General features: G+C 39.2%; 1 pseudogene and 1 gene segment (V, D, J or C); one reads left to right on the top strand and one right to left on the bottom strand.

The window, feature by feature from the left end:
* Positions 1 to 508: 508 nt before the first annotated feature.
* On the bottom strand, positions 509 to 27907 carry LOC116045015. The segment is given in 5 exon segments: positions 509 to 1013; positions 1349 to 1423; positions 24632 to 24940; positions 27726 to 27789; positions 27890 to 27907. Coding segments are annotated over 5 exon segments (615 nt in total).
* Positions 25439 to 26356, top strand: LOC118495764 (annotated as a pseudogene).

The following is a 27907-nucleotide window of genomic DNA, read 5'->3' as shown; positions in this document are numbered from 1 at the left end:
CCTACTTTGACACAATTATGTTTTGTACTACAAGTTTTATTTTTAGGTAAGACAATTCGTGTAGTAAAATAAATGTATTCTTTCTGCTAGTCCTAAAGAAGACATGTTATGGAGGATAAATAGCCCAAAATAAAGTCATAGCTTAAAAGCAGCTTGCTCTGCTGTTTGTTGATGTGTGTAAGTAACAACATTATCAGCGTAGAGTTTGACTCTATTTTTATTTTTAAAGATAATTAATAAGCCAATTAAACATTTCTGTTGGACATTTCCTGTGCCCCATATTCTGCACGACCCCAGGCATTACCGAGCAACTCACCATAAAAGATTTGTCCTCGAGAAGACTCCAGAGTGAAACAACCACACCTACTGATTAGTAAACAACAACTGGTTACATATATTTGTTATCTTTGGTTAGTTGTCCAATGACTTTGATTCTGATTCTAATTATTTAAATAATCCAAAAAGCAAGGATGAAAAAAACTGAAACTTTTATATGTATATATTCATGTACGTTCATTAAGACTGTTACACTGAAAAAAATTGACAAAGCTGCCACACTCTGCATAATGTATTACAGATAAACACAAGAACAGAAAAAATACTATGAACTATAGAATATCTACCAGACAGCTGATTATTCAAATTATCTATCATTATACAAGTCACAATTAAAAGATTAGAAATAAACTATAGTATCTAATAACACCACAGAATTGAAACGTAGTAACTGCTAAGATATATGTATTTATATGGGTCAGATGACAACTACAGCAAGTCATAATTGATATTTGTGAATACTGATCAAAGTGATAAATGAGATGAATTGATGAGATTCGATGGCGAGAAAAGTCGACTAGAAAACAGTCAGTCAGAACATTTGCAGTTGGTGGACGGTCCCTTGTTTCTGAGGATCATCAGCAGAGAGAGTCCACAGCAGTACACCAGACTCTTCACTATCAGCTGTGTGTACAGCAGACAGAACAACTTCACCCTGCACTGAAACTGGAAGGACACTGATATACAGACAGACAGACAGAGAGAGACAGACACAGATACAGACACAGTTGTTGTCTGTTCAACTGCGTATATTTCATCAGAACATCATCAGATTTTCATTGATATAACTTGGACTTTTCTAGACGGGACAAACAGCTTCAAATGAAGACAGGGTTCGGCTACAATTTGAAATAAATTTCAAAGGCCATAATTAAATACAAACACGTCAGGGCCCCACCAAGCATTATAGTTATGGAGCAGTGACAGTGACGTTATATGTTGGCATTGAAAACAAAAGCTGAAGTGCAAAAGAAAACATTGTTATTGAAGGAGAGTGAGCAGGTGATCTTACAGTCAGCTTCCTCCAGAGCTAGCTGGTCTGGTGGATCTCTCTCTGGAGGACAGGAGGCTGCTGGAGCTGGAACCTCTGAAACAGAAAAGCAGTGAAATGTTTGGAGTTGCAGTGACAAATGTCAGTCATCTACTCCTCTGCTCTCTTTGACAGCATCTCCACATGAAGCTGAATCACTGCTGAACACAGTCACCAAGCCTTCATTAGGGTCAGCTCTGTGCGTTGCTATGGTTGTTGTACCAAAAGCTGTAGTTAGCTATTAGTGGAATATTCTCTTTATTTAGCTATGTAAACAGTGTAGTCAGAATATGGTCTTTTTCAAAATAAGAGATAAAACTGAGTTATCAAGTACATTTAAACGTAGTCAGTACTGAACACAGTCACTAAGCCTTCATTACCTTGTTCTGTTTGGGCCTCCACTGTGCCCCCCTCATAGTGGACATAGCAGTGGTATTTATATGTGCCGTTCTCTTGCTGATGGATCAGCAAGATGGAGGCGGTGCGTCCTGACTCTATGATCTCCAGCTGCTCTCTCTCATCAGAGGGCAGCTCCTCCAGAGGACCATTCTCCTTATTTTTTTTTAAATAACAGCCTCCACTTTCAGTATGAATTTTAACTCATCTATGACTCTGTTCATGATGTTTTTTATATATATATATATATATATATATATATATATATATATATATATCTTTTATATAAAGATCAAATATAACAATTTATTTGAGTCCTTGTCCTTATTTGATAACCACTAATGAAAAACTATTTGTATAAAGATTGACTTCGAACGAGTAGAAATCATTTTTACGTCAAATAAATCTTAACATTAAACCGTGAATGATTTTTATGTTATATCAAATTTAACTATCGATAACGAACTATCTTGATCCCTGATTGGAAATTAACATATAATAATTATAAAATGTGCCTTCACACAAAGGAAAAGTGTTTAACTTACATATTAAAATAAATTACTTAAATACTATATATATCATGTATCATATATATAAATTGTAATATCATATTCAGTATCTCTGTGTCTTCATGTATAAATATATCTTCCACTATAAGACAAATGTACCATCATATAAAATACAATAACTTTTAAAAATGATTGTACTATATACTATATATACTGACATATATTAGATTATGTTTAACATCATATATTATCATATTGCTGATTAACTGAGAGGATCAAATACTGTATGTTTCTAACATTTCATCAAACTTTTTCTATAAATCATTTTAATCTCCTGCAGAAATAAAGAATAACTGGAGTTGTGCAGTAAGATTTAAACATGTTTTCAGGAACTATGAACCTTTTTATGTAACAATAGCTGCATGGCTGCAAGAATTCTCTTCTAATTATGAAAAAATTAACATTTGAAGCCTGAAGCAGCAGAAACTCATTAAATACATTTTCAACTTGTTCAATAAAACAACTGAAGGAAATTAATGTTTATTCTTACCTGATACAATCAGTTTAGTTCCAGAGCCAAAGATCAAGTAGTACTCTGTTCCATCCGACTCCCACAGTGAAACTGAGTGATACAAAAACCTGTCAGCTGTTGAATGTGTCTGCTGAGGTGAACCAGTCCAAATTATTAACCAGTATCATATTCCAGCTCCATGATGTGTTTCTCTAATGTTCATATTAACATGACTGTCTCTTCTTTTATGTCCTTTTTAGACCCACTAGCAGAGTGTCTCTGTGGATCGTTGGTTCAGACGTTCATGTTCCTCAGAGGATGAATCCTGCTGACTTTGATAAGTTTTTATCCAGTAACATCATCAGCTCACATTTTAACATTGTCCATTACTATACATGTATAATGTCTCTGTGTTGCAGTGTAGTCTTGTTTTTATCTGAAGTAGAAAGAGTTGTGATCTTCCTACATTTTTAAATAATTGCTGAACTTCAATTCAACTCAATTCAATTTTATTTATAGTATCAAATCATAACAAGAGCTATCTCAAGACACTTTACAGATAGAGTAGGTCTAGACCACACTCTATAATTTACAAAGACTCAACAATTCCAGTAATTCCCCCAAGAGTAAGCATTTAGTGTGACAGTGGTGAGGAAAACTTCTTTTTAGGAAGAAACCTGGGACAGACCCAAACTCTTGCTGGGCAGTGTCTGGCGATGTCGGTTGGGGGTGTGATGAACAGTGGCAATAACAGTCACAATAAAGATAATGGAACTATGACTAGAAATAGTAGTTGTAGTAGTTCATGTTGTAGCAGGTCACTGCAGGGTGTTACAGGGTGTAGCAGGACGTAGCAGGGCACCACAGAGCGCGGCAGGGTGTAGCAGGGAATAGAAGGGCATGGAGCAGGACCACGGCGACAGCTGCAACCATGATTTAGGTGCCACCCTAATCCAAGGAAAACTGCTGGGCGACAAAAAACATAAGGGCTCCGGGGAGTAAGCGCCCCAGAGCTAGGTTAGTAACAGGCATTTCTGGGACATGGATGTACACAGATGGAAAGAGAGAGGAGAGAGGATCTCAATGTGTCAAAGGAAGGAAGTCCCCCCGGCAGCATAATTAAGAGCTGCTGCAAAGCAAACCTGAGCCAGTTCTATAAGGGTTGGTAGGTGAATCTGATGACTATGAAGAGAAGCAGATGGGCTAGGTGGACGCTGCAAATCCTCACTCCCTAACTATAAGCTTTATCAAAGAGGAGAGTTTTAAGTTTACTCTTAAAGGTGGTGACGGTGTCTGCCTCCCGAACCCAGACTGGGAGCTGGTTCCACAGGAGAGGAGCCTGGTAGCTGAATGCTCTGCCTCCCATTCTACTTTTAGAGACTCTAGGAACCACAAGTAACTCTGCATTCTGGGAGCGCAGTGCTCTAGTGGGACAATAAGGTACTATGAGCTCTTCAAGATATGATGATGCTTGACCATTTAGAGCTTAGTAGTTTTTTTTTTCACATGAGGACGCTGCACGGAGAGGTCACTGGCGCTGTCTTTTCACCGCTTCTCCGCTTGCTATTGCCTCTTGTGTTCTTGTTTGTCTGTGTTCTCTGCACCCTTGACGGAAAGCAAGTTTCTTTCAATCATCTCATCCCACTGGCTCAACTCTACCTGTTCTCCAAGTGTATACCAGCTGACACCACCAACCTCGACGATATTCCATTGTTACCTGCTGCCGCTATCCTCAAACACCGGCCGGGTCAACCTCTGGGTGTCGGCTGACTAACACTGTGGGTTTCACCTCTGGACAGCCTCTCAGCTGCTTCCCAAAGCCGCTCGGGCTCCTCGAACGATCTGTCGCCTCTTCGGTTAGCCGCTAGCTGGCTACCCTCGTTCACCCAATGAACTGTGGGTGAACAGCTGTTACAGCGGCTAACCCGACTGCCACTGTCCTTCTCACAGGCAATCTCACAGCCGTAACGGGGACTGGATTTTCATCTCCTCCTGTCATGCTGTGGATCATTTTGGCACTCACATCAGTCATCCACCTCCGTGGTCCTAGCCCACGGCTAACCGCTATCACAGAGCTCTCAGTCCCTCCACTCTGCATCATGTTCAAATATTCAACTCTGCATCTGGTCGAATTCTTCAACTACTCCATTCCATCTTGCATCCCAGTCATCAAACAGCTCGGACTTCTACGTCGACCCCGTTATATCCACAGAAGCTCTCGCCGCAAGCTTGTTTACTTCCACCACGGACAATCCATTCCATCCATCTGGTCACCTGCACGCTCTGTCGCACCTCTCCCACATCATCAGAAAGCCACCACTGGATCACATAGGGCTGAACACACCGTCAGGCTGCACAGAAAATCCAGACTGGACTACATTGCTCTCCGTCCGTCACATACACCTATTGTCCAATCATTTGCAAATCCACTCTCTGTCCCCCCTCAACTGCAATAGCGCCCCTCCACACTGACCACACACACTGTTAACCGGGACAACCTCAGGTCTCTCCAGCCTGCCCCCATCCTATCACCCTCTCACCATGCCAACTTTGCCCTCTTCAACACACAATCGCTCAGCAAAAAAGCCCCTGCCCTCCTAATCCTTGACAACACTGGACATTCTTCTGCTCACCGAAACTTGGGCAAAGTGGGCAACAACCCAATGACTTCTTCTCCCTCAACCAAGCATCCCCTCCTGGCTACAGCTACATCTACAAACCCCACCCCTCCCGCCGTGGAGGTGGCCTCGCTGTTATTTTCAATCAGAACTTCAAGATCACAGAACTCACCCTCCCCTCAGTATCATCATTTGAATATCTTGCCTTCAAAGCTCTTTCCTCCATGACAGTCATCCTCATTTACCGGCCACCTAAACCAAATCCCTCCTTCCTCTCTGATTTTACTGAACTCCTCACACTAGCCTCATCTCTCTCTCCACGTCTGCTGCTACATGGTGACTTAAACATCCACATGGACTCCCCCACCTGCAAGCTCTCATCAGAATTCACCATTTTACTGGACAACTTCACTCTCACCCAACATGTCACATTCCCCACCCATGATAAAGGACACATCCTCGACCTGGTCTGCTCCACAAATCAACCGGTGCTCGACCTCCATCCATGCCTCTTTCCCCTCTCTGATCACAAACTGATACGGTTCACCATCCCTTCTCCAACCCCACGCCCCCGCCTCCTCACAGAAATCACCTTCCACAAGCTTAAATCAATCGAGCCCCACCATCTCTCTGACCTGCTCTCCACTACTCTCCACCTGGACTCAACCCTCACCTCACCTGATGACCTCACAAACCACCTCAACTCCACCTTGTCTACCTCCCTCAACACTCTGGCCACCCTCAAAACAAAAACCATCACTTTTAACACCTCTTCACCCTGGTACACACCTGCACTCCGGAAAATGAAACAAGCTGGCCGCCAACTTGAACGTCTGACAAAGAAATCATCCCTCACAGTCCACCATGAAGCCTATAAACTCCATCTCACTGCCTACAAAGACTCCCTCATTGCTGCCACGTCTGCCTACCTCTCCACCATCCTCACTGACCCCTGCCAAAACCCCAGAACCCTCTTCTCCACAGTGAACAATCTCCTCAAGCCTCGGACCAACACCCTCCCTACCTCTACTCCAGATCTCTGCAACTCATTCCTCCACTTTTTCGCTGACAAAATCAACATCATTAATCAATCTCTATCCCCTGTATCTGTAAAAAAAACTATTTAAAAATGGTGGGTTTGTTCAAGAAACCCCGGTCTGTTGCTAGCAATGATGACGCAGTGATTAGTGACGATTCACTCTGACCAATCAGCAGTCTGCAGGTTTTCACGCCACCTTTTGGTATCGCCTCAGCTCGCTTGCAACCTCGACGGAGATGGTACTAAAAGAAGTACCTGTTAGCAGGTACCACGGACTTTTTTTCGTAATGGAAAACCAAAAAAGGCGAGTATAGTCGAGGCGAGTTGAGCAGGTACCATGTAATGGAAAAACGCCATATGTAGTGAACTTTGTGCTGTATTGATGAGTAGCTAGGTTAGTAACAAGCATTTCTGGGACTTGAATACACACTGATGGAAAAAGAGAGGAGAGAGAAGCTCAGTGTGTCAAAAGAGGTACCCCGGTAATCTAGAACTATAACCGCATAACTAAGAGCTGCAGGAAGGGGAGATAGGGAGGCTGTGTTCAGTGATTGTGACTACCCACCTTCCCCCGCCGGTCTAGGCTAACGCTGCGACTCCTTACTCCCTAAATATACGTAAGCTTTCTATGGGGAGAAGCAGAGATAGGGTGGGGGTGCACCATGACTGTGGCTACACACCCACCCCTGCCGGTCTAGGCGAACGCTGCAACTCCTGATACCCTAAATATAGTGAGCTTTCTATGAAGAGAAGCAGAGATAGGGAGGGGGTGCGTCATGACTGTGGCTACACACCTTCCCCCGCCGGTCTAGGCGAACGCTGCAACTCCTCACTCCCTAACTATAAGCTTTATCAAAGTGGAGAGTTTTAAGTTTACTCTTAAAGGTGGTGACGGTCTCTGCCCCCCGAACCCAGACTGGGAGCTGGTTCCACAGGAGAGGAGCCTGGTAGCTGAATGCTCTGGCTCCCATTCTACTTTTAGAGACTCTAGGAACCACAAGTAACTCTGCATTCTGGGAGTGCAGTGCTCTAGTGGGACAATAAGGTACTATGAGCTCTTCAAGATATGATGGTGCTTGACCATTTAGAGCTTTGTAGGTCAGAAGAAGGAAATTACAACCCCAAATCAGAAAAAGTTGGGACAGTATGGAAAACACAAATAAAAAAAGAAAGTAGTGATTTCTAAATGTACATTGACTTGTATTTCATTGCAGACAATACAACAGCACATAATGTAATGTGTTCCTCATGATTTTTATTGTTTTTTTTTTTTTCAAAAAAACAAAATTCCTATTTTGGTTCTTGCAACACATTTCAAAAAAAGATGGAACAGTAAAGCATTTATCACTTTGTAATGTTGCCATTCCTTTTCACAACACTTAAAAGACGTTTAGGGACTGAAGACACCAAGTGATGAAGTGTTTCAGGTGTAATTTTGTCCCATTCTTGTTGCAAACAAGTCTTAAGGTGGGCAACAGTACGGGGTCTTTGTTGTCGCATTTTGCGCTTCAAAATGCGCCACACATTTTCTATTGGAGACAGGTCAGGACTGCAGGCAGGCCAGTCAAGTACCCGTATCCTCTTCCTCTGCAGCCAGGACTTTGTAATGTGTGCAGAATGTGGTTTTGCATTATCTTGTTGAAATATGCATGGACGTCCCTGGAAAAGATGTCTTCTTGAAGGCAGCATATTGTGCTCCAAAATCTCTATGTACTTTTCAGCATTAATGGTGCCATCACAGAAGTGCAAGTTACCTTTGCCAAGACACTGACACAACCCCATACCATGACAGACCCTGGCTTTTGGACTTGTTGCTGGTAACAGTCTGGATGATCCTTTTCTTCTTTGGTCCGGAGCACACGGCGTCCATTTCTTCCAAAAAATACCTGAAATACTGATTCATCTGACCACAGTACATGTTTCCACTGTGTGATGGTCCATCCCAGATGCCTCCGAGCCCAGAGAAGTCGATGGCGCTTCTGGACACTGTTAACATAGGGCTTCCTTTTGGCACAGTACAGTTTTAACTGGCATTTGTGGATGCAACTACGTATTGTGATACTTGACAAAGGTTTGCCAAAGTAGTCCTGAGCCCATGTGGTGATATCGATGCAGTGCCGCCTGAGGGATCGGAGATCACGGTTGTTCAGCTTAGGCTCGCGCCCTTGTCCTTTACGCAGTGAAATTCCTCCACATTCCTTGAATCTTTTAATTATGTTATGCACTGTTGAAGGTGAAATAAGCAAATGTCTTCCTATCTTCCTTTGAGGAACATTGTTTTTAAACATTTCAATAATTTTCTCACATATTTGTTGGCAAACTGGCTATCCTCGGCCCATCTTTGCTCCTAAAGGACTAGACCTTTCTTGGATGCTGCTTTTGTACCAAATCATAATTACAATCACCTGTTGACATCACCTGTTTCAAATCACATCATTATTTAACCAATTTACCTGATTACTAGCCCTAAAGTGCTCCTGTCCCAACCTTTTTTGGAATGTGTTGCAGGTCTGAATGACAGGAAAGGATGTATATTTACAAATGAAATTAAGTTGACCAGACAAAACATGAAATATTTTGTGTTCACATTGTCTGCAATGAAAGTCAAAGTACATTTAGAAATCACTACTTTCTTTTTTTATTTGTGTTTTCCATACTGTCCCAACTTTTTCTGATTTGGGGTTGTAATAATGATTCATGATTTAAGTCGAAAATATGAGAAAACACTGGCAAATACATACGTCCTTGTGATTTTTTTTTAAACATTGGATTTTTATTCTGTTTGTCTAAAGGCCTGCAGCACATGGTTGTTTATGTTTGTTTTTTTAATCACTAAATATTTAAAAACTGGTATTTAAGTTTTTGAATATAAGTTATTACATATGAGACATTTTCTCAGATTTTAATAACAGATCCAAGCTGAGAGAGTGAATACTGAGCGCTGAGATCAAACTCAAGTTCCTGGAATGATCCTTTAACCAGAGTGGATGGTTGTAACTGTCATTGTGTTGTTAATGTGAGAAAGGCTGCAGAGCAGAAACCCACACAGCCCGTCTGCTGCAGGAAAGGAAGTGGTGATTCGCTGTCAACAGTTTTTTATGATTTCTAATAACCACTGAGAACAGACTCATATCTGCTGCTGCTGTAAACACTCAGGAACTCCTCTTCCTCTCTGCAGCTGTGTGTCTTTTCTCTTGTTGTCTGGAAGCCTTTTTCCCACTGAGCCCTCTACCCACACACAGTTTAACTGAGCCCAGAGAGCAACAATGATGACCCACCTGGAGGTCACGTCCATGGCTCCACTCCACTGCTGTGAGACTGGGTTGGGATATCATGGGGAGGGAGTGGCTCCTAAACCAGCACTGTTATAGTTTGTATAATTTATTATATGCAAATTTTTCAATTACAGTCGCTTGTCCTTCTACATACAATATCACATTTAGAGACAAGAGCACTTTTTTTATTTTGTAGTGTTCAATAATCTAACCAAGAAATATAAATAAAGGCCATTTGTACATGTTAAGTTGAACGCAAGAATTAATGATTTTATTACATTTATCCAAAGCAATCTCATGTAAATTTGTGCTTGAGTCACATGCTGGTTGCTGGGTAGTTGTTGGTTGTTGTTGCTTACACGCACACAGTAATATACAGCTGTGTCCTCAGGCGGCAGATTCACTCCTGTTAATGTCACCGAGCTAGTAGACATGTGTGTATGTGTGTGTGTGTGTGTGTGTGTGGTAAAATAACTTGTTCTTCAGAGCATTATTTTGGTAAAAGTCTCCTCCACCCCACCGAAGGGAAATCCAGTCCATTGGTTTTCCTTCACTCTGTCTGATCCAACCTGTTGCATAGCTGTCATCAGTCAAAGAATAACCAGGGACCTGACAGCTGACGGTCAGAGACTGACCAGGCTGAGACCATTGAGTCTGTCTGGATGAGATCAATAATGGTCACACCTGCGGAAACACAAATCAACATTATCGCCATCATTCATCTGACTAGTCAGGGTTTCTAATGTGTTGATTAGTGTGAATCTACTGAAAGCTCCTCACAGGATCCAGCAGCCAGCAGCAGCAGCAGAGCTACAGAGAACATGGTTGGTATTGAAGTTGATCTGATGGGAGCTTCTCTTCTTCTGCTGCAACTGACATCATGATATCAAGACTTATAGCATATAGTATAAGGAAGTTCACTTTGCATAGAGAAGGACACTGACAGGCCAAAAGAAGGATAAACTGTCCTGTAACTCGTAGACAAGATTATTATGACCATTTATTTTATTAAAGGAAAGAAAATGTAATGCAGACACTTATTAGAAGTACATTGATTTTCTCATCTGATTCTCAAACAAGCACAAATTGTCTATTAACTATTCTGTTAACGTGATAGTTGGCTGATTGTCTTAATGTTGGTGTTAAACGTTTTCTCTAAGTCCATAAGTCAGACTGTTCTGGGATTGGCATTCTTTACTTAAGTGATTCAAGGTGAGAAATGATCTTTAATTGTTATTTGGCACCAACATTTTTTTTAATGTATTTATTGATTTATGTATATTTGTCTTGGGCAGTTTTTTTGCACATCAAATAATTGATTTGTTCAATGCACAAATTGGCTAATCGTTACAGTTGTGTCTTCCACATACAGTATATATTCTGATATTCAAAATTCAAAATGTTTTTTCCATAATTTGAGTGGTGTGAGCATGTAAAGGCCCAGTAAAGGATACTTGGGAAACTGCGTCATTTTGATTACTCAAATGTGTATGAATGACAAAAAGTGCTACCAAGTTTTACACACTGTATTACACAGTGTGTGATTATAATTTCTCATAATATCTTAAATTGAATGTTCGTATTCTATAACATTTAGAGCACACGTGTCAAACTCAAGGCCCGCGGGCCAAATCCGGCCCATTGCTAATTTTGATCCGGCCCCTATATACATTTAGGTTCACAATACATTTTGGCCCACCTAATTTTAGTCACTTTTCACGTTTTTTTTTTTTTTTTTTTACATTTTTGATGCTTTTTCCAAACGTTTTTGGCATTTTCTTCGACATTTTTGTCGACCAAACTGTAAGGCAGAAGACTATATGAGACATGCAATAATACAGTCAAAGATATTTGACTTTTCCCATGACATAAAAGCAATAAACTTGTAAAACATGTCTGGCCCTTGATATGATTCTCATTTTCTAGTGGGGAGTTGAGTTTGACATCCATGATTTAGAGTCACTGTCTTGCTGGAAGTCAATACTGAACTTGTTATTTAGTGAATCTTTGTATTAAGAAGCTCCAGTGCTTTTCATTCCAATCCACTCCAGTCCTTTCCCTGCAGGCTGTCTGATCCAAGCTGTGTAGTAGCCACTAAGAGAATAAGAGACCTGACAGGTGATGGTCAGACGTTGACCTGGCTGCACAGTCACAGAGGCTGGCTGTGTCAACTGTTCACACTTCACACCTGTTGAAAAAAGAAAAGGTTTTGTAACAAATCATAGTTATGCTGCAAAAAAACTGTTGACTTTGACACATCCAGAGAGACTCACATCCAGCTGCCAACAGCAGCAGCAGAGCTACAGAGAACATGGTTTATGTTGAAACTGATGAGATGTGAACTCCACTGAAAGCCAGATGTGATGTTTTTATAGCTGAGAAAGGTCACTGAGTTTGCATAAATCAAACATATGAAGCATCAGCGTTGGTCTAACTGCAGTCCTCGCTGGTGCTTGGTTGGGACATTACGTTCAAGTTCTCTTGAGTCTCTGCCACGGACATCTTCGTACTAGGCTACATACCTATGTCTGCTATTTGTGATTTGTGTCATGTGCAGGTGCGATGGATCGCGTACAAACCAATAGGGTGTCGGAATGGTATATGTTTATACTTCTCATCCAAACACAATCAAATTCACTCTATCCGGATGGCGCGATTTGTCTGGATTAGGTTTTTTGATTTTTTTTGTGTGTTTTTTTAATGATGACAAGCCGGAATGAAAACAAGACGAACTGAAACAGGAGTAACGAGGCTATTTTTTTTAAAATTTAAGGAGTAGAAAGTACAGATAATTGCGTGAAAGTGTAAGGAGTAGAAGTAAAAAGTCTGCTGTAAAATAATTACTCCAGTAAAGTATAGATACACAAAATGTCTACTTAAGTAAGGTAACGAAGTATTTGTACTTAGTTACTTGACACCTCTCATTATGACTCACTTTTATTTACTTTTATTATTAACAGTTTTGTGTCTTAATTTGTAGAAATGTACATTATTTGTAGTAGTTTAATTTCAGCAACCAGAATGTTGTGCTGTCTGTGGACCTTGTACCAATGAGTGATCTTTATTGTGTTTTTAATGCAGGGAGGATTATTACTTTATTTTAAAAACATTTAAAGTAAATCACAGCATATGAAACAAATTACCATCCTCAAAACAACAAAAGCTAATATAAAAAATAAAAAATATATATATAAATGTTATGAAAAATACTTAATGCTTGGGCTCTACCAGCCTGAATAAATGAGTACTGTGGGATTTTGTACAGCTGCTCAACCAACTCCAGTCACTGTGGCTGTTGAGCACAATAATAAACAGCAGAATCTTCAGTCTGCACACCGTTAATCTGCAGATACACCTGCTTTCTGTTGATGTCTCTGGAGACGGTAAACCGGTTTGGAACACCCGAGTAGAGGCTGCTACTATCACTGCTGATGTAAGCGATCCATCGCAGTTCTTTCCTAGCAGTCTGCATGATCCAGTACATCCAGACATTAACGTCCAACCCAGAGGCTGTACAGGTCATTCTGTGGGGTGCTCCAGGTGTTTTAATCGCTGGTTCAGATTGTGTCAGAGTCTGACCATCAACACCTGTCAACAAGAAAAAAGACATTGTATAAAAAATAAAAAATAAAAGATATGTAAGATTAAGATCAGTGAAAATCTTCACCTGTCCAGCAGATAGTTAAAAGCAGCAGTCCTGTCCTATAGTCCATCATGTTAAACTGTGTGTCCACTGTTCTCTGTCCTCCTCTCTGCAGCCTGATAAGTAGAGGTGGAAGATATCTGAGTTTTGCATTGACTCCTCCTCACAGGGAGGAAACAACTGGAGCTATTTGATGAACCAGGTCAGAGTCAACCCTCCAAGTCAGCTGTTTTGACCCTGGTCTGACATGTTTTAATTTGTGTAAAATGTTTATCAATATTAACACCACAACCACAGTTATTATATTAATACACAAATGAGATCTGACACATACATACAGTAACATGCAAGGTTAATTCAAACTTGTTGAATCATAATTAATTTTGTTTTCAAGGCTCTGTTTCAATTACTTTATTGTCATTTCACAATTTAATACCATTGTAACATCATGGCTTTTACCTATGAATATTAATTTTATATAATTTAGTTTTACAGTAGATAATGCTTTGACTGTTGCAGGAACTCTGTCTATTAATGTGAGGTATGTCACATCATGATGAAAGGAAATATGTACTCATACAGTAAAATATTAAGGAAATTTAATGTGGATATATCAAAGGGCTTAGGTGCTAAAAAACTCAGATGCTTAAGCTCACATTGCAGTTTGTTGTCTGTGGAGGCTTTTGTGCAGCTGCGTCACTGTCTTCAGTCACTGTGTCTGTTGAGCACAGAAGTAAACAGCAGAATCTGCTGCTGTCAGGCTCTGGACCTCGAGGTACTGAGTGCTGCTGGGAATATCTTCAGTCGTGATGAAACGGCTTTGAAAGGAGCTGCCATAGCTAGCATGGTAGAGTTTGAACCTGTGTTCATCCACCCAATCCACTCCAGAGCTTCCCCTGGTCTCTGTTGTATCCAGTAAATAAAGTTGCTTGTCATGTTATAACCAGATATGATACATGACATCTTCACTGTCTCTCCAGGTCTTTTCACCTCAAAGGGAGACTGGTCCAGTTTGATCTCACTCCAAACTCCTGTAAGTTGATAAAAAAGTGATCATCATCTAACAGACTTTTAAAGTACAGGTTGGACATTCACTAAGGACGTATTGCAGAATTGATTTTCTCACAATGAATAGTAACTACAAATAATAAACTCCAGGTATTTTCCATTCTGTGAGAAACACTGTAGTTCAGTGCTTTCTGATCTGAGTGTTTCAGAAATATATTAAACTGCCCCAGTGTTCTGGCAAAAGTTGGTGTTGGTGTGTTTATAAGAGAGGAAGAGTTTGGATAGACCTCCCTCTACAGGTTTAAAATGGGAACATGTCACACAGATACATTTCCATAAGTAGAGTATCTCTACAACAGCAGAGGAAACTGTGAACTATCAAAGTTCTGAAAAACTAATTTCTGGACTGATAGAAAATAATGGGACATAAACTACAATGTTCTACCTTGACAATCTTTAACCCATGGTTTAGCAGTTTAGAGCTTCTTTCATATTGGCCAAATTCCAGAAGGTAAATGTCATCCTATTTGTGAAGAGATGTATAGCTGCTGTTAAAATGTAGTTGTCAGATGTTATTTTCTATCACATTGCATTGCTTGTCTAGGCATCACAATACACAAAAATATATATACTATGAAAATGTGTTATATGCATCTTGTATTGAGAGAAAATAATCTTTCTCTAAGTCTCTTCTATATTGATATCTCCTGCAGTGGAAATCAAATGAGATCTACACTGACACATTAACATTTTCAACTTTTCCTCCTACCAGTAATAATCAATGCCTCTACCATTCAGGGAACTCTATAAACTTACACTCACACAAACAGAAGGTGGAATCTCTGACAAACACACTTGGTTATAGAAAATAAATTTTTCTTTGGTTTGACTAATTAATATCACACTGAAGTTGGCTAAAGACTAGTGATTTAGTTACTTATGCAGTTATGATTTACATTTTTAAATACTTTTATGAAAGAGAAACTGACTTTGAGGACTTATTTATACTGTAGTTAGATCACAACCTTTACGAAGTTGTGAGCTGAATTTATTCCATCATTATTTTCTACATTGTGGATTAATACTTAATACATCAAACTATGAAAAAACACCAATGGAATTATGTAGTAAAGGAAAAAGACAACCACAAACCAGAATATGTTTTATATTTTAGATTCTTCAAAGCAGCCACTTTTTGCTTTGATGACAGCTTTGCACACTCTTGGCATTCTCTCAATCAGCTTCATGAGGTAGTCACCAGTAATGGTTTTCAATTAACAGGTGTGCCTTGTCAGAGTTAATTTGTGGAATTTCTTGCCTTTTAAATGTGTTTAAGACCATCAGTTGTGTTGTGCAGAGGTAGGGTAGGTACACAGCGATAAACAGTAAAAAGCCCTGTTCACCTACTGTTTAAATTCATATTATGGCAAGAAATACTCCAAACAATCCATCATTACTTTAAGACATGAATGTCAGTCACACCGGAAAATTTCAAGAACTTTGAATATATCCTCAAGTGCAGTCGCGAAAACCATCATTCATCTATGATGAAACTGGCTCTCATGAGGACCGCCCCAGGAAAGGAAGACCAAGAGTTGCCTGTGCTGCAGAGGATAAGTTCATTAGAGTTACATGCCTCAGTAACTGCAAATTAACAGCACCCCAGATTAGAGCCCACATGAATGCTTCACAGAGGTCAAGTAGCGGACACATCTCAACATCAACTGTTCAGAGGAGATTGCATGAATCAGGCCGTCATGGTCGAATTGTTGCAGAGAAGCCACTAATGAGGAAGAACAACAAAAAGAAGAGAATTGCTTGAGCCAAGGAACACATGAATTGGACATTAGACCAGTGGAAATCTGTACCTTGATCTGATGAGTCTAAATGTGAGATTTTTGGTTCTAACCGTTGTCTTTGTGAGACGCAGAATAGGTGAGCGGATGGTTTCTGAATGTGTGGTTCCCAACGTGAAGCATGGAGGAGGAGGTGTGATGGTGTGGGGATGCTTTGCAGGTGACACTGTTGGTGATTTATTCAAAATTCAAGGTACACTTAACCAGCATGGCTACCACAGCATTCTGCAGCGACATGCCATCCCATCTGGTTTGCGCTTAGTGGGACCATCATTTGTTTTTCAACAGGACAATGATCCCAAACACACATCCAGGCTATGTAAGGGCTAATTAAGCAAGAAAGAGAGTGATGGAGTGCTGTGTCCATGACCTGGCCTCCACAATCACTCGACCTTAACCCAATTAAGCTGGTTTGGGATGAGTTGGACCGCAGAGTGAACGCAAAGCAGCCAACAAGTGCTCAGCACCTCTGGGAACTCCTTGAAGACTGTTGGAAAACCATTCCTGGTGACTACCTCATGAAGCTGACTGAGAGAATGCCAAGAGTGTGCAAAGCTGTCATCAAAGTAAAAGGTGGCTACTTTGACGATTTTAAAATATATAAACCATATTCTGGTTTGTTTAACACTTTTTGTTTACTATATAATTCCAAATGTTTCCTTCATAGTTTTGATGTCTTTAATATGAATCTACAATGTAGGAAATAATAAAAATGAATTAAAACCATTGATTGAGATGGTGTGTCCAAACTTTTGACTGGTACTGTGTAATGATGTATCATTGATTGTAATTTCAAGGTATTTAAATTAATGAAAACTGTTTTTAATTTAGAAGCATTTATAAAATCTAAAGAGATGTTTCTCTCCTTGCTGTAACAGTGAGCTGGTGTTGAAATCATTAGTGAGGGCTCCTCCTCTGGTGGCTTCATGTTACAAGTGTTCAGGCTCTGAGGGGTTTTTGTTCAGGTCTACTGGTGGTTTGCGTTACTGTGGATCTCCTGGCACAGTAATACACAGCAGTGTCTTCAGGCTGCACATTCCATCCATTTAGAGTCACTGGCCCTCATTTATCAACCTAATTTAGTAACCAGCGCAGATATGAGCGCAGAAATCATCTTACGACAGGCTCCACGTGTGATTCATGAAACGTTCGTATCACACCAATCACAGCGTAAAAATGGTCGTACATTGATAAATGCAGTGGCTGGAAACAATCGTAATTTAAATATCACGCCCCAATATATTCTTGGTTTTGAGGCCCCGCCCCTACAATTTACGACATGGCGAGACATAATCCGGCTGAGAAGCGGCACTTTTCAGAGGTGGAGATTGAAACCCTGATATCTCAGGTTCTTTTGCACCAACGTGTGTACTATTTGGCAGCCTGAAAACTGGTATTAAAGGCTGTAGAAAGAATGTGAAATGGAAACAGATCACTTACGCAGTCAACAGTGTTGCCGTAGTAAATCAGACTCCAGCTGAAGTTTATTTAATGTATACATCCTTGACATATGCTATAGTCCTAATAGTAATATACAGGCTTAGGCCTACATGTAGGTGTACTTATATTTAAATAATTCCACAGTAGCGGAGTTTATGCAGTGTCTTTTATTTTACTCATGTTTTTTTCATGAGTCAGAGCGAGGCAACCGTGAGCTGTGAGGGAGAGCGCGTGTCCGCCCCCCCCGTGCTGGACCACCACCCCGACCCTGTCTCCTGACAGCAGAGGGGCTGGAAAAACAAGCCAAAATAACTCGGTCAATGGCAGAAATAAATTGTTCAGTTGTGGCCATTAACGACACTTTAAAAGAGAAACGAAAACCTGAAGAATAAATAAAAATGTTGTGCATCGTCATGTTTTCTGTATTGAATATCATTGCCAAACATAACACTATACCTTTTAAAAGCGAGGAATAAAATCCTGTCTCTTTCGTACAGCTCCATCACTACATTTATGGCACCCTGTTTTCCTGAGCGATGTTGTGCAAAACCCCACAGGCTCAAACAATGTTGCAGACTACGCTCACGTTCAAATTGATAAATCCCTTGCTTTGTGTAGGAATCGGCGTACGCCCATCCTACATCTGTTTTAGGTCGTACACACGTTTCATAAAAGAGGGCCTATGTCTTGCTGGAAGAGTCCAAGTTTACACTGAACTTGCTCTTCAGTGAATCTTTTACATTTGTGTTCCTATTAATCCATTCCAGTCCTTTCCCTGCAGGCTGTCTGATCCAAGCTGTGTAGTAGCCACAAGAGAATAAGAGACCTGACAGGTGATGGTCAGACGTTGACCTGGCTGCACAGTCACAGAGGCTGGCTGTGTCAACTGTTCACACTTCACACCTGTTAAAGACAAACGTGTGATAAATGATAAAGTTATACTGAAAAAGAATAACTGCTGACTTTGACAAATCCAGAGAGACTGACATCCAGCTGCCAACAGCAGCAGCAGAGCTACAGAGAACATGGTTTAATGTTATCAGTTGTGGTGGAAAAAAGAGGAAGTAATTTTTGTATGACTCTCCTATTAGTGTCTCTCACTGTGTCTCTTCTGGCACAGTAATACACTGCTGTGTCCTTGGTCTTCAGACTGTTCATCTGCAGATAGACTTTACTGCTGGAGTCATCTCTGGAGATGGTGAATCTCCCCTGGACTGACTGGGAGTAATAGATAGGAAAACTATATGTGTGTATAACAGCAATCCACTCCAGTCCTTTCCAAGGATCCTGTCTGATCCAGTTCCAAACTGAGCTACTGAAGCTAAATCCAGATGTTGTGCACGTGAGTCTGTGGGATTCTCCAGGTTTTCTAAAAGCTGGTTCAGACTGTGTTATGGTCTGACCTTCAGCACCAGCCGAAAGTATCACAGCAACCACCAAGAGAGTTACCTTTCTGTAAGCCATGTTCACGGTGTTTTGCAATCCATGAATCCATCTTTAAATATGATGTCAACTGGATCCCTGTGAGAATTTGTTCATAGTTAGCTCCTCCTACATTACAATCTGCTTTTAAAGTCAAATTCAAGGCTGGCTATGAACAAAACACAACATAAAACATCATTTAAACAATCTGACAAGTAACAAATAGTGACTAAACACATTTGAACCTCCATAAAACAACTGCTGAGTACATTAAAAAATGTGATTACTCTTTTTCGTCAAAGGATTCAGCAGATTTGTTTCTAAAATTTGACTTACTCATGTCAGTTACATACTCTAATGGCTTTACTTCAGTTGACTTTTTAATTATTGGTAAAATTTAAAAATGTTTTTTTTTTTTGTAAATTATAAAATTGTAAAAGAAATACATCTGATTATAATAGTTCAAGTCATTGATCTATATGTTTGTTTTTATTGTTTTTTTGTTACAGCAAACAACTGAAGTGAAAGCAAGATAATCTATATGAATACTTGAGTTTGCAGGAGCTGGTTGAAGACCTGGATTTCTTTTTTAGACGTTTTAAAGGTTTCTGTATCATGAGCATCCAGAGGAAATGAATCACTTAGTAACTGAAACCTGTCTGACAATATATAAAAAAATTGCTATAGTGCACAGGAAAAATAAGTATCAATATGAAGATGAAATTTAAAAAAAAGTACAAAACATGGACGGTTAAGTGAGGCTACAGCTTAAAAGTTTGAACATCCATTTATTTTTTATCAATCCGCAGTACTTAGAGCATATTGTTATTTTAATTAAATTAAACACAACTATAATCAGTTGACTTGTGGCACAGGTTGAAAGAGACTGTTTGTGCTGAGATAGGCCTACACATTCTTCTGAGATGGCCCACAATGACAATGATAAATGATCACGTTTGCGAATGACTGACATGTTTCATTTTTACCCCCAAAAACAGATTAAAGTGTTAAGTGGGGTCATGCCTGTTTGTTGTACATCAGTTAGGTTTTGGTATGTGAGGCAAAGATGAACCTACTTTACTGTTTCCAGGCTTGTATTTGCCCATGTTAAATTGTGATATCACCAGTTAAGATGAGTGTATATTTCTCTCATATGTTAACCTGTGTTAACTTAGACTAAAAGTCCAATAAAAGTCCAATATATAGATAGAAATCACAAAATGATTTCAGCGGTGCGTCGTGTAGTGGCATAGATGATGTAGAAGCTAGTCTGTTAATTCTTTTGTCCATGACATCCAAGGTTGGAATCCCAGCTAGATATCTAGTGCGTTGTTTCGTTTTATTTTTTTTTATTATACAGTATGTATCGTATTTGTGTGGATAATGCTTAAACGGACATGTATTACACATGAACTGGTAATGTTTTCAGCGATATCCATTATTTTGTCTCACTTGCAAACACTCGGTTGTCAAGATGTGTGTCTTTTCCTGTGACTGTAGTTTTGCTCCTAGTGTTTTGTAATTATCTCTTTGCCAGTTTCAGACCTGCTTGCTTCAGGACACCTTTTGTTGTAGCCATTTTAATTTAATAAACCTTCGAAACCTTCCTCTGCCTCCTCGTCTTAACTCTGCATTTTTGGGTCCAAGCCTGCATAAATCCTGACACTAGGCCTCTTACACACACTCAAAACTGGAGATACAAGACAAGAACATTTCTATTCTTACAGGTTCACTCTTTAAAATGTTCCCCTAACAGTACAATATTGTTTTTTAAAAGGCCAGAACTTTAAGGGTACTACATAAAAGAAGGAACACATTTGTACCATTTCAACACCAAGGGTAAAAATATGAAAAATGCACTCAAGCATTTATTTCATATTCTTAATATCAGACGTCAGTTTCCTCAACGATTTCAGTCTTTGTCAGCACTAGTTAGACATCTCGTCTCACTAGTTGAACAACACCTCTCACTATTTACTCTTTACCAGCATGTAGTTAACAAGTGAGGCTCAAAATGTCCATTAGCTAACTAACTAACTTTACTATTATACTTACAGACTTTCACTGAAAGAACATTTTCAATGCAGGACTTTTACTGTAACAGTGTATTTTTACAATACTTTTACTGCGGTAAAGGATCAGAATACTTTCTGCAACACTGTATACAAGAAACAACAAAAAGAGACAAGAAAAACACAAATAAAGAAACACAAGACCTGTAGTTTGAAGCAGTGAGTCTCTGCAGCCACCAGAGGACAGCAGTGTCAAAGTAACAACAGGAGGAGCACAGAGCTGATCATCGTTTTATTGGTTATTATAAGGAGCCCCATTAGCTGTCGCCTAGACAACCGGCTAGTCTTCCTGGGGTCCAAAAAAACTATAATTCAGACAATTTCAAAACATTTTATGACACATACAGGAAAATAAAATATGTATGGTTGGTTATGTAAATTATGATTGTGTTTTCAAAAGCTTGAGTTACGGCGGTGCAGCGATAGGTTGTTTGATGTTAACATGTTAACATGGACGCTCTAGTTCTGCTGTTAGAGATGCAGATGTTTTTTTGAGGGGGTGAAACAACAAGATGACTTGTTTGTCTCTGTGGTTTGTGTTCTGTCGCTCTGATCAATGATAACAGATGTACCGCTTAAATACTGCGGTCGACTTCTTCAACGTTTATGTGTATGTATAATAATGATGTATTATTACACATTGTTATTCATAATATCCACTGTTTTATGAATCAGAGTTTTAGTTAACAATTATTTATGATTTAAGGGGAACATAAGAAAAACATATTCATACTCTTTTATTCCCTTTTTTTGCTTTATTCTAAAAAATAAACGGAAATATAATTTACGTGATGTTTGCGGTTTTGTATAGTCTGCACATGAATGTTATTTTTTCACTAAATACTTTTTTTCTTTTTAATTTGAGATGTTTCTCTTTCAAATTAAAACTAAGAGCTAAAAGAGTGAATACTGAGCGCTGAAATCAAACTCAAGTTCCTGGAATGATCCTTTAACCAGAGTGGATGGTTGTAACTGTCATTGTGTTGTTAACGTGAGAAAGGCTGCAGAGCAGAAACCCACACAGCCCATCTGCTGCAGGAAAGGAAGTGGTGATTCGCTGTCAACAGTTTTTTATGATTTCTAATAACCACTGAGAACAGATTCATATCTGCTGCTGCTGTAAACACTCAGGAACTCCTCTTCCTCTCTGCAGCTGTGTGTCTTTTCTCTTGTGGTCTGGAAGACTTTTTTTCCACTGAGCCCTCTACCCACACACAGTTTAACTGAGCCCAGAGAGCAACAATGATGACCCACCTGGAGGTCACGTCCATGGACTTTATTTATGGGGATTTTAGCCATCAAAGGTGAACTTTACAGTTTACACTTGGATTTGATGAAAGTCCTCATACAAACAAGAAAAACAACTCCAAAACAACACATTGAGTATTTTCTGATGTGATGTCTCAGTGGTTAATATATGCAATGCAAATAAGGCATTCTCTTATTAAATATGTGCTTTTTTTGCATACATACAATGTTGTACAAGTCAGACTCTGAATGATATCTGAACAATGACCAGTGTAAAAAAAATGAAAGTGTGTAGTGTGGTTTATGTAAGTGCTACTGAAGTGGAGATTTCTTGCTCAGAGTATGAGAACAAAACCTTTAAAGATATGGATTATAAAATTAACTATATGTATTATTAAGACATTTTAAAGACTACAGGTGAATAAGTGTTCATATTGTAACATACATCACCATGAAACCTTCCCAGTTGATTACCTACATTAAGACAATTAGTTTTTGTATTACAAGTATTATGAAATTGAATGTTTAAATTTGCAAACTAGTTTGACTCTTCTCTTTTTTTTTAAAGATAATTAAAAAGCCAATTAAATATTTCTGTTGGACATTTCCTGTGCCCCAAACACCGCACGACCCCATGAAATGTTAAAGCCTATTTTTACAGAATTTTACGATTAAAAAATACCTGTGCCCCATATACTGCATGACCCCAGGTATTACCGAATAACTCACCATAAAAGATTTGTCCTCGAGAAGACTCCAGCGTGGAACAACCACACCTTCTGATTTGTATACAACTGGTTACATATACAGTATTTGTTATATTTGGTTACCTGTCCAATAACAATGATTCTAATTCTAATTATTAAAATGAAATTCAAAAAACAAGGATGAAAAAAACAGAAACTTTTATGTTATGTTCATTTACGTTCATTAAGAATGTTACACTGAAAAAAATTAACAAAGCTGCCTCACTCGACATAATGTATGAAAGAGAAACACAAGAACAGAAAAAACACTATGAACTATAAAATACCTACCAGACAGATTATTCAAATTATCTATCATTATTCAAGTCACAATTAAAAGTAAAAATAAACTAAAGTATCTAAAAACAGCACAGAATTTAAACTTAGTAACTGTTAAGATATATATGTATTTATATGGTTAAGATGACAACTACAACAATTCATAATTGATATTTGTGAATACTGATCAAAGTGATAAATGAGATGAATTGATGAGATTTGATGGCGAGCAGAAAACAGTCAGTCAGCATGTGTTCAGTTGGTGGACGGTCCCTTGTTTCTGAGGATCATCAGCAGAGAGAGTCCACAGCAGTACACCAGACTCTTCACTATCAGCTGTGTGTACAGCAGACAGAACAACTTCACCCTGCACTGAAACTGGAAGGACACTGACACACAGACAGATACACACACACACACACACACACACACACACACACACACACACACACACACACACACATAGAGAGACAGGTTTCAGTATGTTCTACTATATACATTTCATTTCATTTCATCGAAATATTTTGGACTTTTGTAGACGGACAACCAGCTTCAAATGAAGACAGGGGTCGGCTACACCCCCCATTTTAGTTATGGAGCCGGGACAGTGTCGTTAAATGTTGGCATTGACAACAAAAGCTGAAGTGCAAAAGAAAACATTGTTATTGAAGGAGAGTGAGCAGGTGATCTTACAGTCAGCTTCCTCCAGAGCTAGCTGGTCTGGTGGATCTCTCTCTGGAGGATGGGAGGCTGCTGGAGCTGGAACCTCTGAAACAGAAAAGCAGTGAAATGTTTGGAGTTGCAGTGACAAATGTCAGTCATCTACTCCTCTGTGCTCTTTGACAGCATCTCCACATGAAGCTGAATCACTGCTGAACACAGTCACCAAGCCTTCATTAGGGTCAGCTCTGTGCGTTGCTATGGTTGTTGTACAAAAAGCAACAGTGTGCAAGGCTGCTGTAGAGATGCCAACTTTTTCAAGAAGCTGGTTGAAGGAATGAAAGAGGGAGGCTGTGTTCACATAATCCAACAAGTCCACTAATGCTGGAACAAAAATCCTATTTTGCACGGCTGCATGTATACGGGAATATTAGTGGAATATTCTCTTTATTTAGCTATGGAAACAGCTTAGTCAGAAAATAGTCTTTTTCCGAATAAGAGATAAAACCGAATTATTAAGTGCAGTCACCAAGCCTTCATTACCTTGTTCTGTTTGGGCCTCCACTGTGCCCCCCTCATGGTGGACGTAGCAGTGGTATTTGTAGTTTTTGTTAACTTGCTGATGGATCAGCAAGATGGAGGCGGTGCGTCCAGACTCTCTGATCTCCAGCTGCTCTCCCTCATCAGAGGGCAGCTCCTCCAGAGGACCATTCCCATTTCGTCTTTTCCAGGAGAACTTCACCAGAGGAGGAAACATAGCTGAGGCCAGACACAGCAGGGAGCTCTTCCCCTCCAGGTGGGCTCTGGATGCTGCTGGGTACACGCTCACCACGGGCTTCACTACCGGCTCATCTGAAGTTTGACAGCAGCAACAAGCAGCACAGACACACATTCACACAGTCAACAGCAGCTTACAGCACTGCATTCAGTCTGATCCTGGAAACTACATGGACTCTGATCACTAAACTACTCATCAATACAGCACAAAGTTCACTACATATACTGTATTCACCTTCATATCAAACACACGGATCATCTCATGTCAACACGTGTTATATGGAGACTAAAGACAATTATGGACACACATTATGGATTAATGTACAAAGTCTATTCACTATAATTATTATTAAAAACATAATATATAGATGACATTTTCCTTCATAGAATGGACAATTTTTTTCTATATAATAATAAATAAGATTAACTTTCACATTTAATGTTTGAGCAATTTTGAATTATTACAATCTATATAACATAATAATAAACTATAAAAATTGTCATCATTTTTAACAACAATGTTCACGTTTATACACAACTACAATAACAATGTTCAACAATAAGTGTTGCCCCATGGCCCGGGGCAAGTAAATATAACAACAACAAGAAAGATTTAAATAATTTATATTTTAAATGTATGTGGTCAAAAACAGATAGAAATCACTGTCTCTCCAGTAAGTTAAGTAATTGTTATTAGATTTGATAGTTTTTTTTTAAATAACAGCATCCACTTTCAGTATGAACTTTAACTCATCTATGACACTGTTCATGATGTGTTTATACATTTTATATAAAGATCAAATATAACTATTTATTTGAGTCTTAGTCCTTATTTGATAACCACTAATGAAAAACTATTTGTATAGGAGCCAATAAAGATTGACTTTGAACGAGTAGAAATCATTTTTACGTCAACAAAATCCTCACATTAAACCGTGAATGATTTTTATGATATATCAAATATAAATAATAACTGCAATATAATAAACAGACTATCATACGGAGCCCCGGAGGTGACATGGAGGAAAAAAAAAAATCAAAGAAGACGAAGGAAAACATGCACTAGGGGCAAACACTAACTCGAGATCTCGAGTTTATGACGGGGAGCAGCTGTGTTCCTGCCCGGGGGAAGAGACGCTGCCACCGGCAGCTTTGCCTCGCTGCTGTGCCGGTCCCTGCTGATCCAGATGGGACCGGACAAAGACACAGTGGTGATCGGGGGGATCTTCCACGTAGTCCAGGACGACCTGTACGTCGATTTCGGCGGAAAGTTCCATTGCCTTTGCCGGTGGCAGGCGGACGGAGAGGAGCTATTGTGGTGCGGGGCAGCAGAGTCCGTTTGCGGCTGCAGGATCTGGAGCTCACTGCCTGCTTCCTGGGAGCCAAAACCGACACCACGCAGCTGGAGCCCCAGGCTGTACTGCTGGGCCCGCTGGAAGGAAGGGAAGCCCGGGAGAACCAGTACCAGGATTGAGCAGAGTGGACTCTCACAGGCTGCTGAAGTTTAAATCACAGGTTTCTTAAGGGGAGTCTGGCGGACATGACCGGGGGACCGGCGCAGCAGCTAGGCGAAGCTGTGTTCCTGCCCGGGGGAGGACACGCTGCAGCCGGGCGGAAATCTCCGCCTCCCGCTGACATCTGGACTGGCTCACTTTGAAAGTTGAGATCTCGAGTTTGAAAGTCGAGATCTCGAGTTTAGTGTTTTCCCCCAGTACGTGTTTTTATTTATTTATTTTTTTTTCTTCTTTTTTTTTTGTTTTTTTTTTTCTTCGGGTTTTTTTGTTTTTTCTCCGTCATAAACTCGAGATCTCGAGTTTGAAAGTCGAGACCTCGAGTTAGTGTTTCCCCCCAGTACATGTTTTTTTTTTTTTTTTTTTCTTCGATTTTTTTTTTTTTCCTCCATGTCACCTCCGGGGCTCCGTACTATCTTGATCCTTGATTGAAAAATGACATATAATAATTACAAAATGTACCTTCACACAAAAGGAAAAGTGTTGTAGAGTTAACTTACATATTACAATATATTACATATTTATCTTTTCATAAAATACAATTATCATTTTAATTACTAAAATAGGCTACATATAACATACATTTACCATCTTATTTTTTATCTAATTGCTTAAGAAACAAATCAATATATCAGTAATTTCAATGTTTTTTCACAACAACTTCGACAAATACAACAAATTGTTCAGATTATGTTAATTATCAAATATTATCAAATATTATTTATATAGTATGCTATATATACTGTATATATATATATATATATATATATATATATATATATATATATATATGTGTGTGTGTATGTGTGCTGTTATATATAATCTTGTATCATGTAGAGAAATATATAAATTATTATGCATAGTTATATTTATTGTAATATATTCAGTATCTCTGTGTCTTCATGTATAAATATATCTTCCACTAAAAGACAAATGTACCATCATATGAAAAACACTTAACCTAAACACCTAAACAATAAAATTAAAGTTGTACACTTTACAAAATGCATTTACTGTCATATATTAGATTGTTTAAAATCATATATTATCTTATTGCTGAATTACTGAAAGGATCAAATACTCTATGTTTCTAACATTTCATCAAACTTTTTCAATAAATCAGTTTAATCTCCTGCAGAAATAAAGAATAACTGGAGTTGTGCAGTGAGATTTAAACATGTTTTCAGGAACTATGAACCTTTTTATGTAACAATAGCTGCATGGCTGCAAGAATTCTCTTCTAATGATGAAAAAACTAACATGTGAATCCTGAAGCAGCAGAAACTCATTAAAATACATTTTCAACTTATTTATTAAAATAACTTAAGGATATGAAAGTGTATTCTTACCTGTTACAATCAGTTTAGTTCCAGAGCCAAAGATCCTGTAATACAATCTGTCCCCTTCATCTGGCTCTCACAGTGAAACTGAGTGATACAAAAACCTGTCTGCTGTTGAATGTGTCTGCTGAGGTGAACCATTCCAAATTATTAACCAGTACTGACTTTGATACGTTTTTATCCTGTAACAT

Source organism: Sander lucioperca, chromosome 9, assembly GCF_008315115.2.
Source record: "Sander lucioperca isolate FBNREF2018 chromosome 9, SLUC_FBN_1.2, whole genome shotgun sequence".
Taxonomy (NCBI): Eukaryota; Metazoa; Chordata; class Actinopteri; order Perciformes; family Percidae; genus Sander; species Sander lucioperca.
Note: the sequence above shows the minus strand (reverse complement) of the source record. Positions and strands in the feature narration are given on the sequence as shown.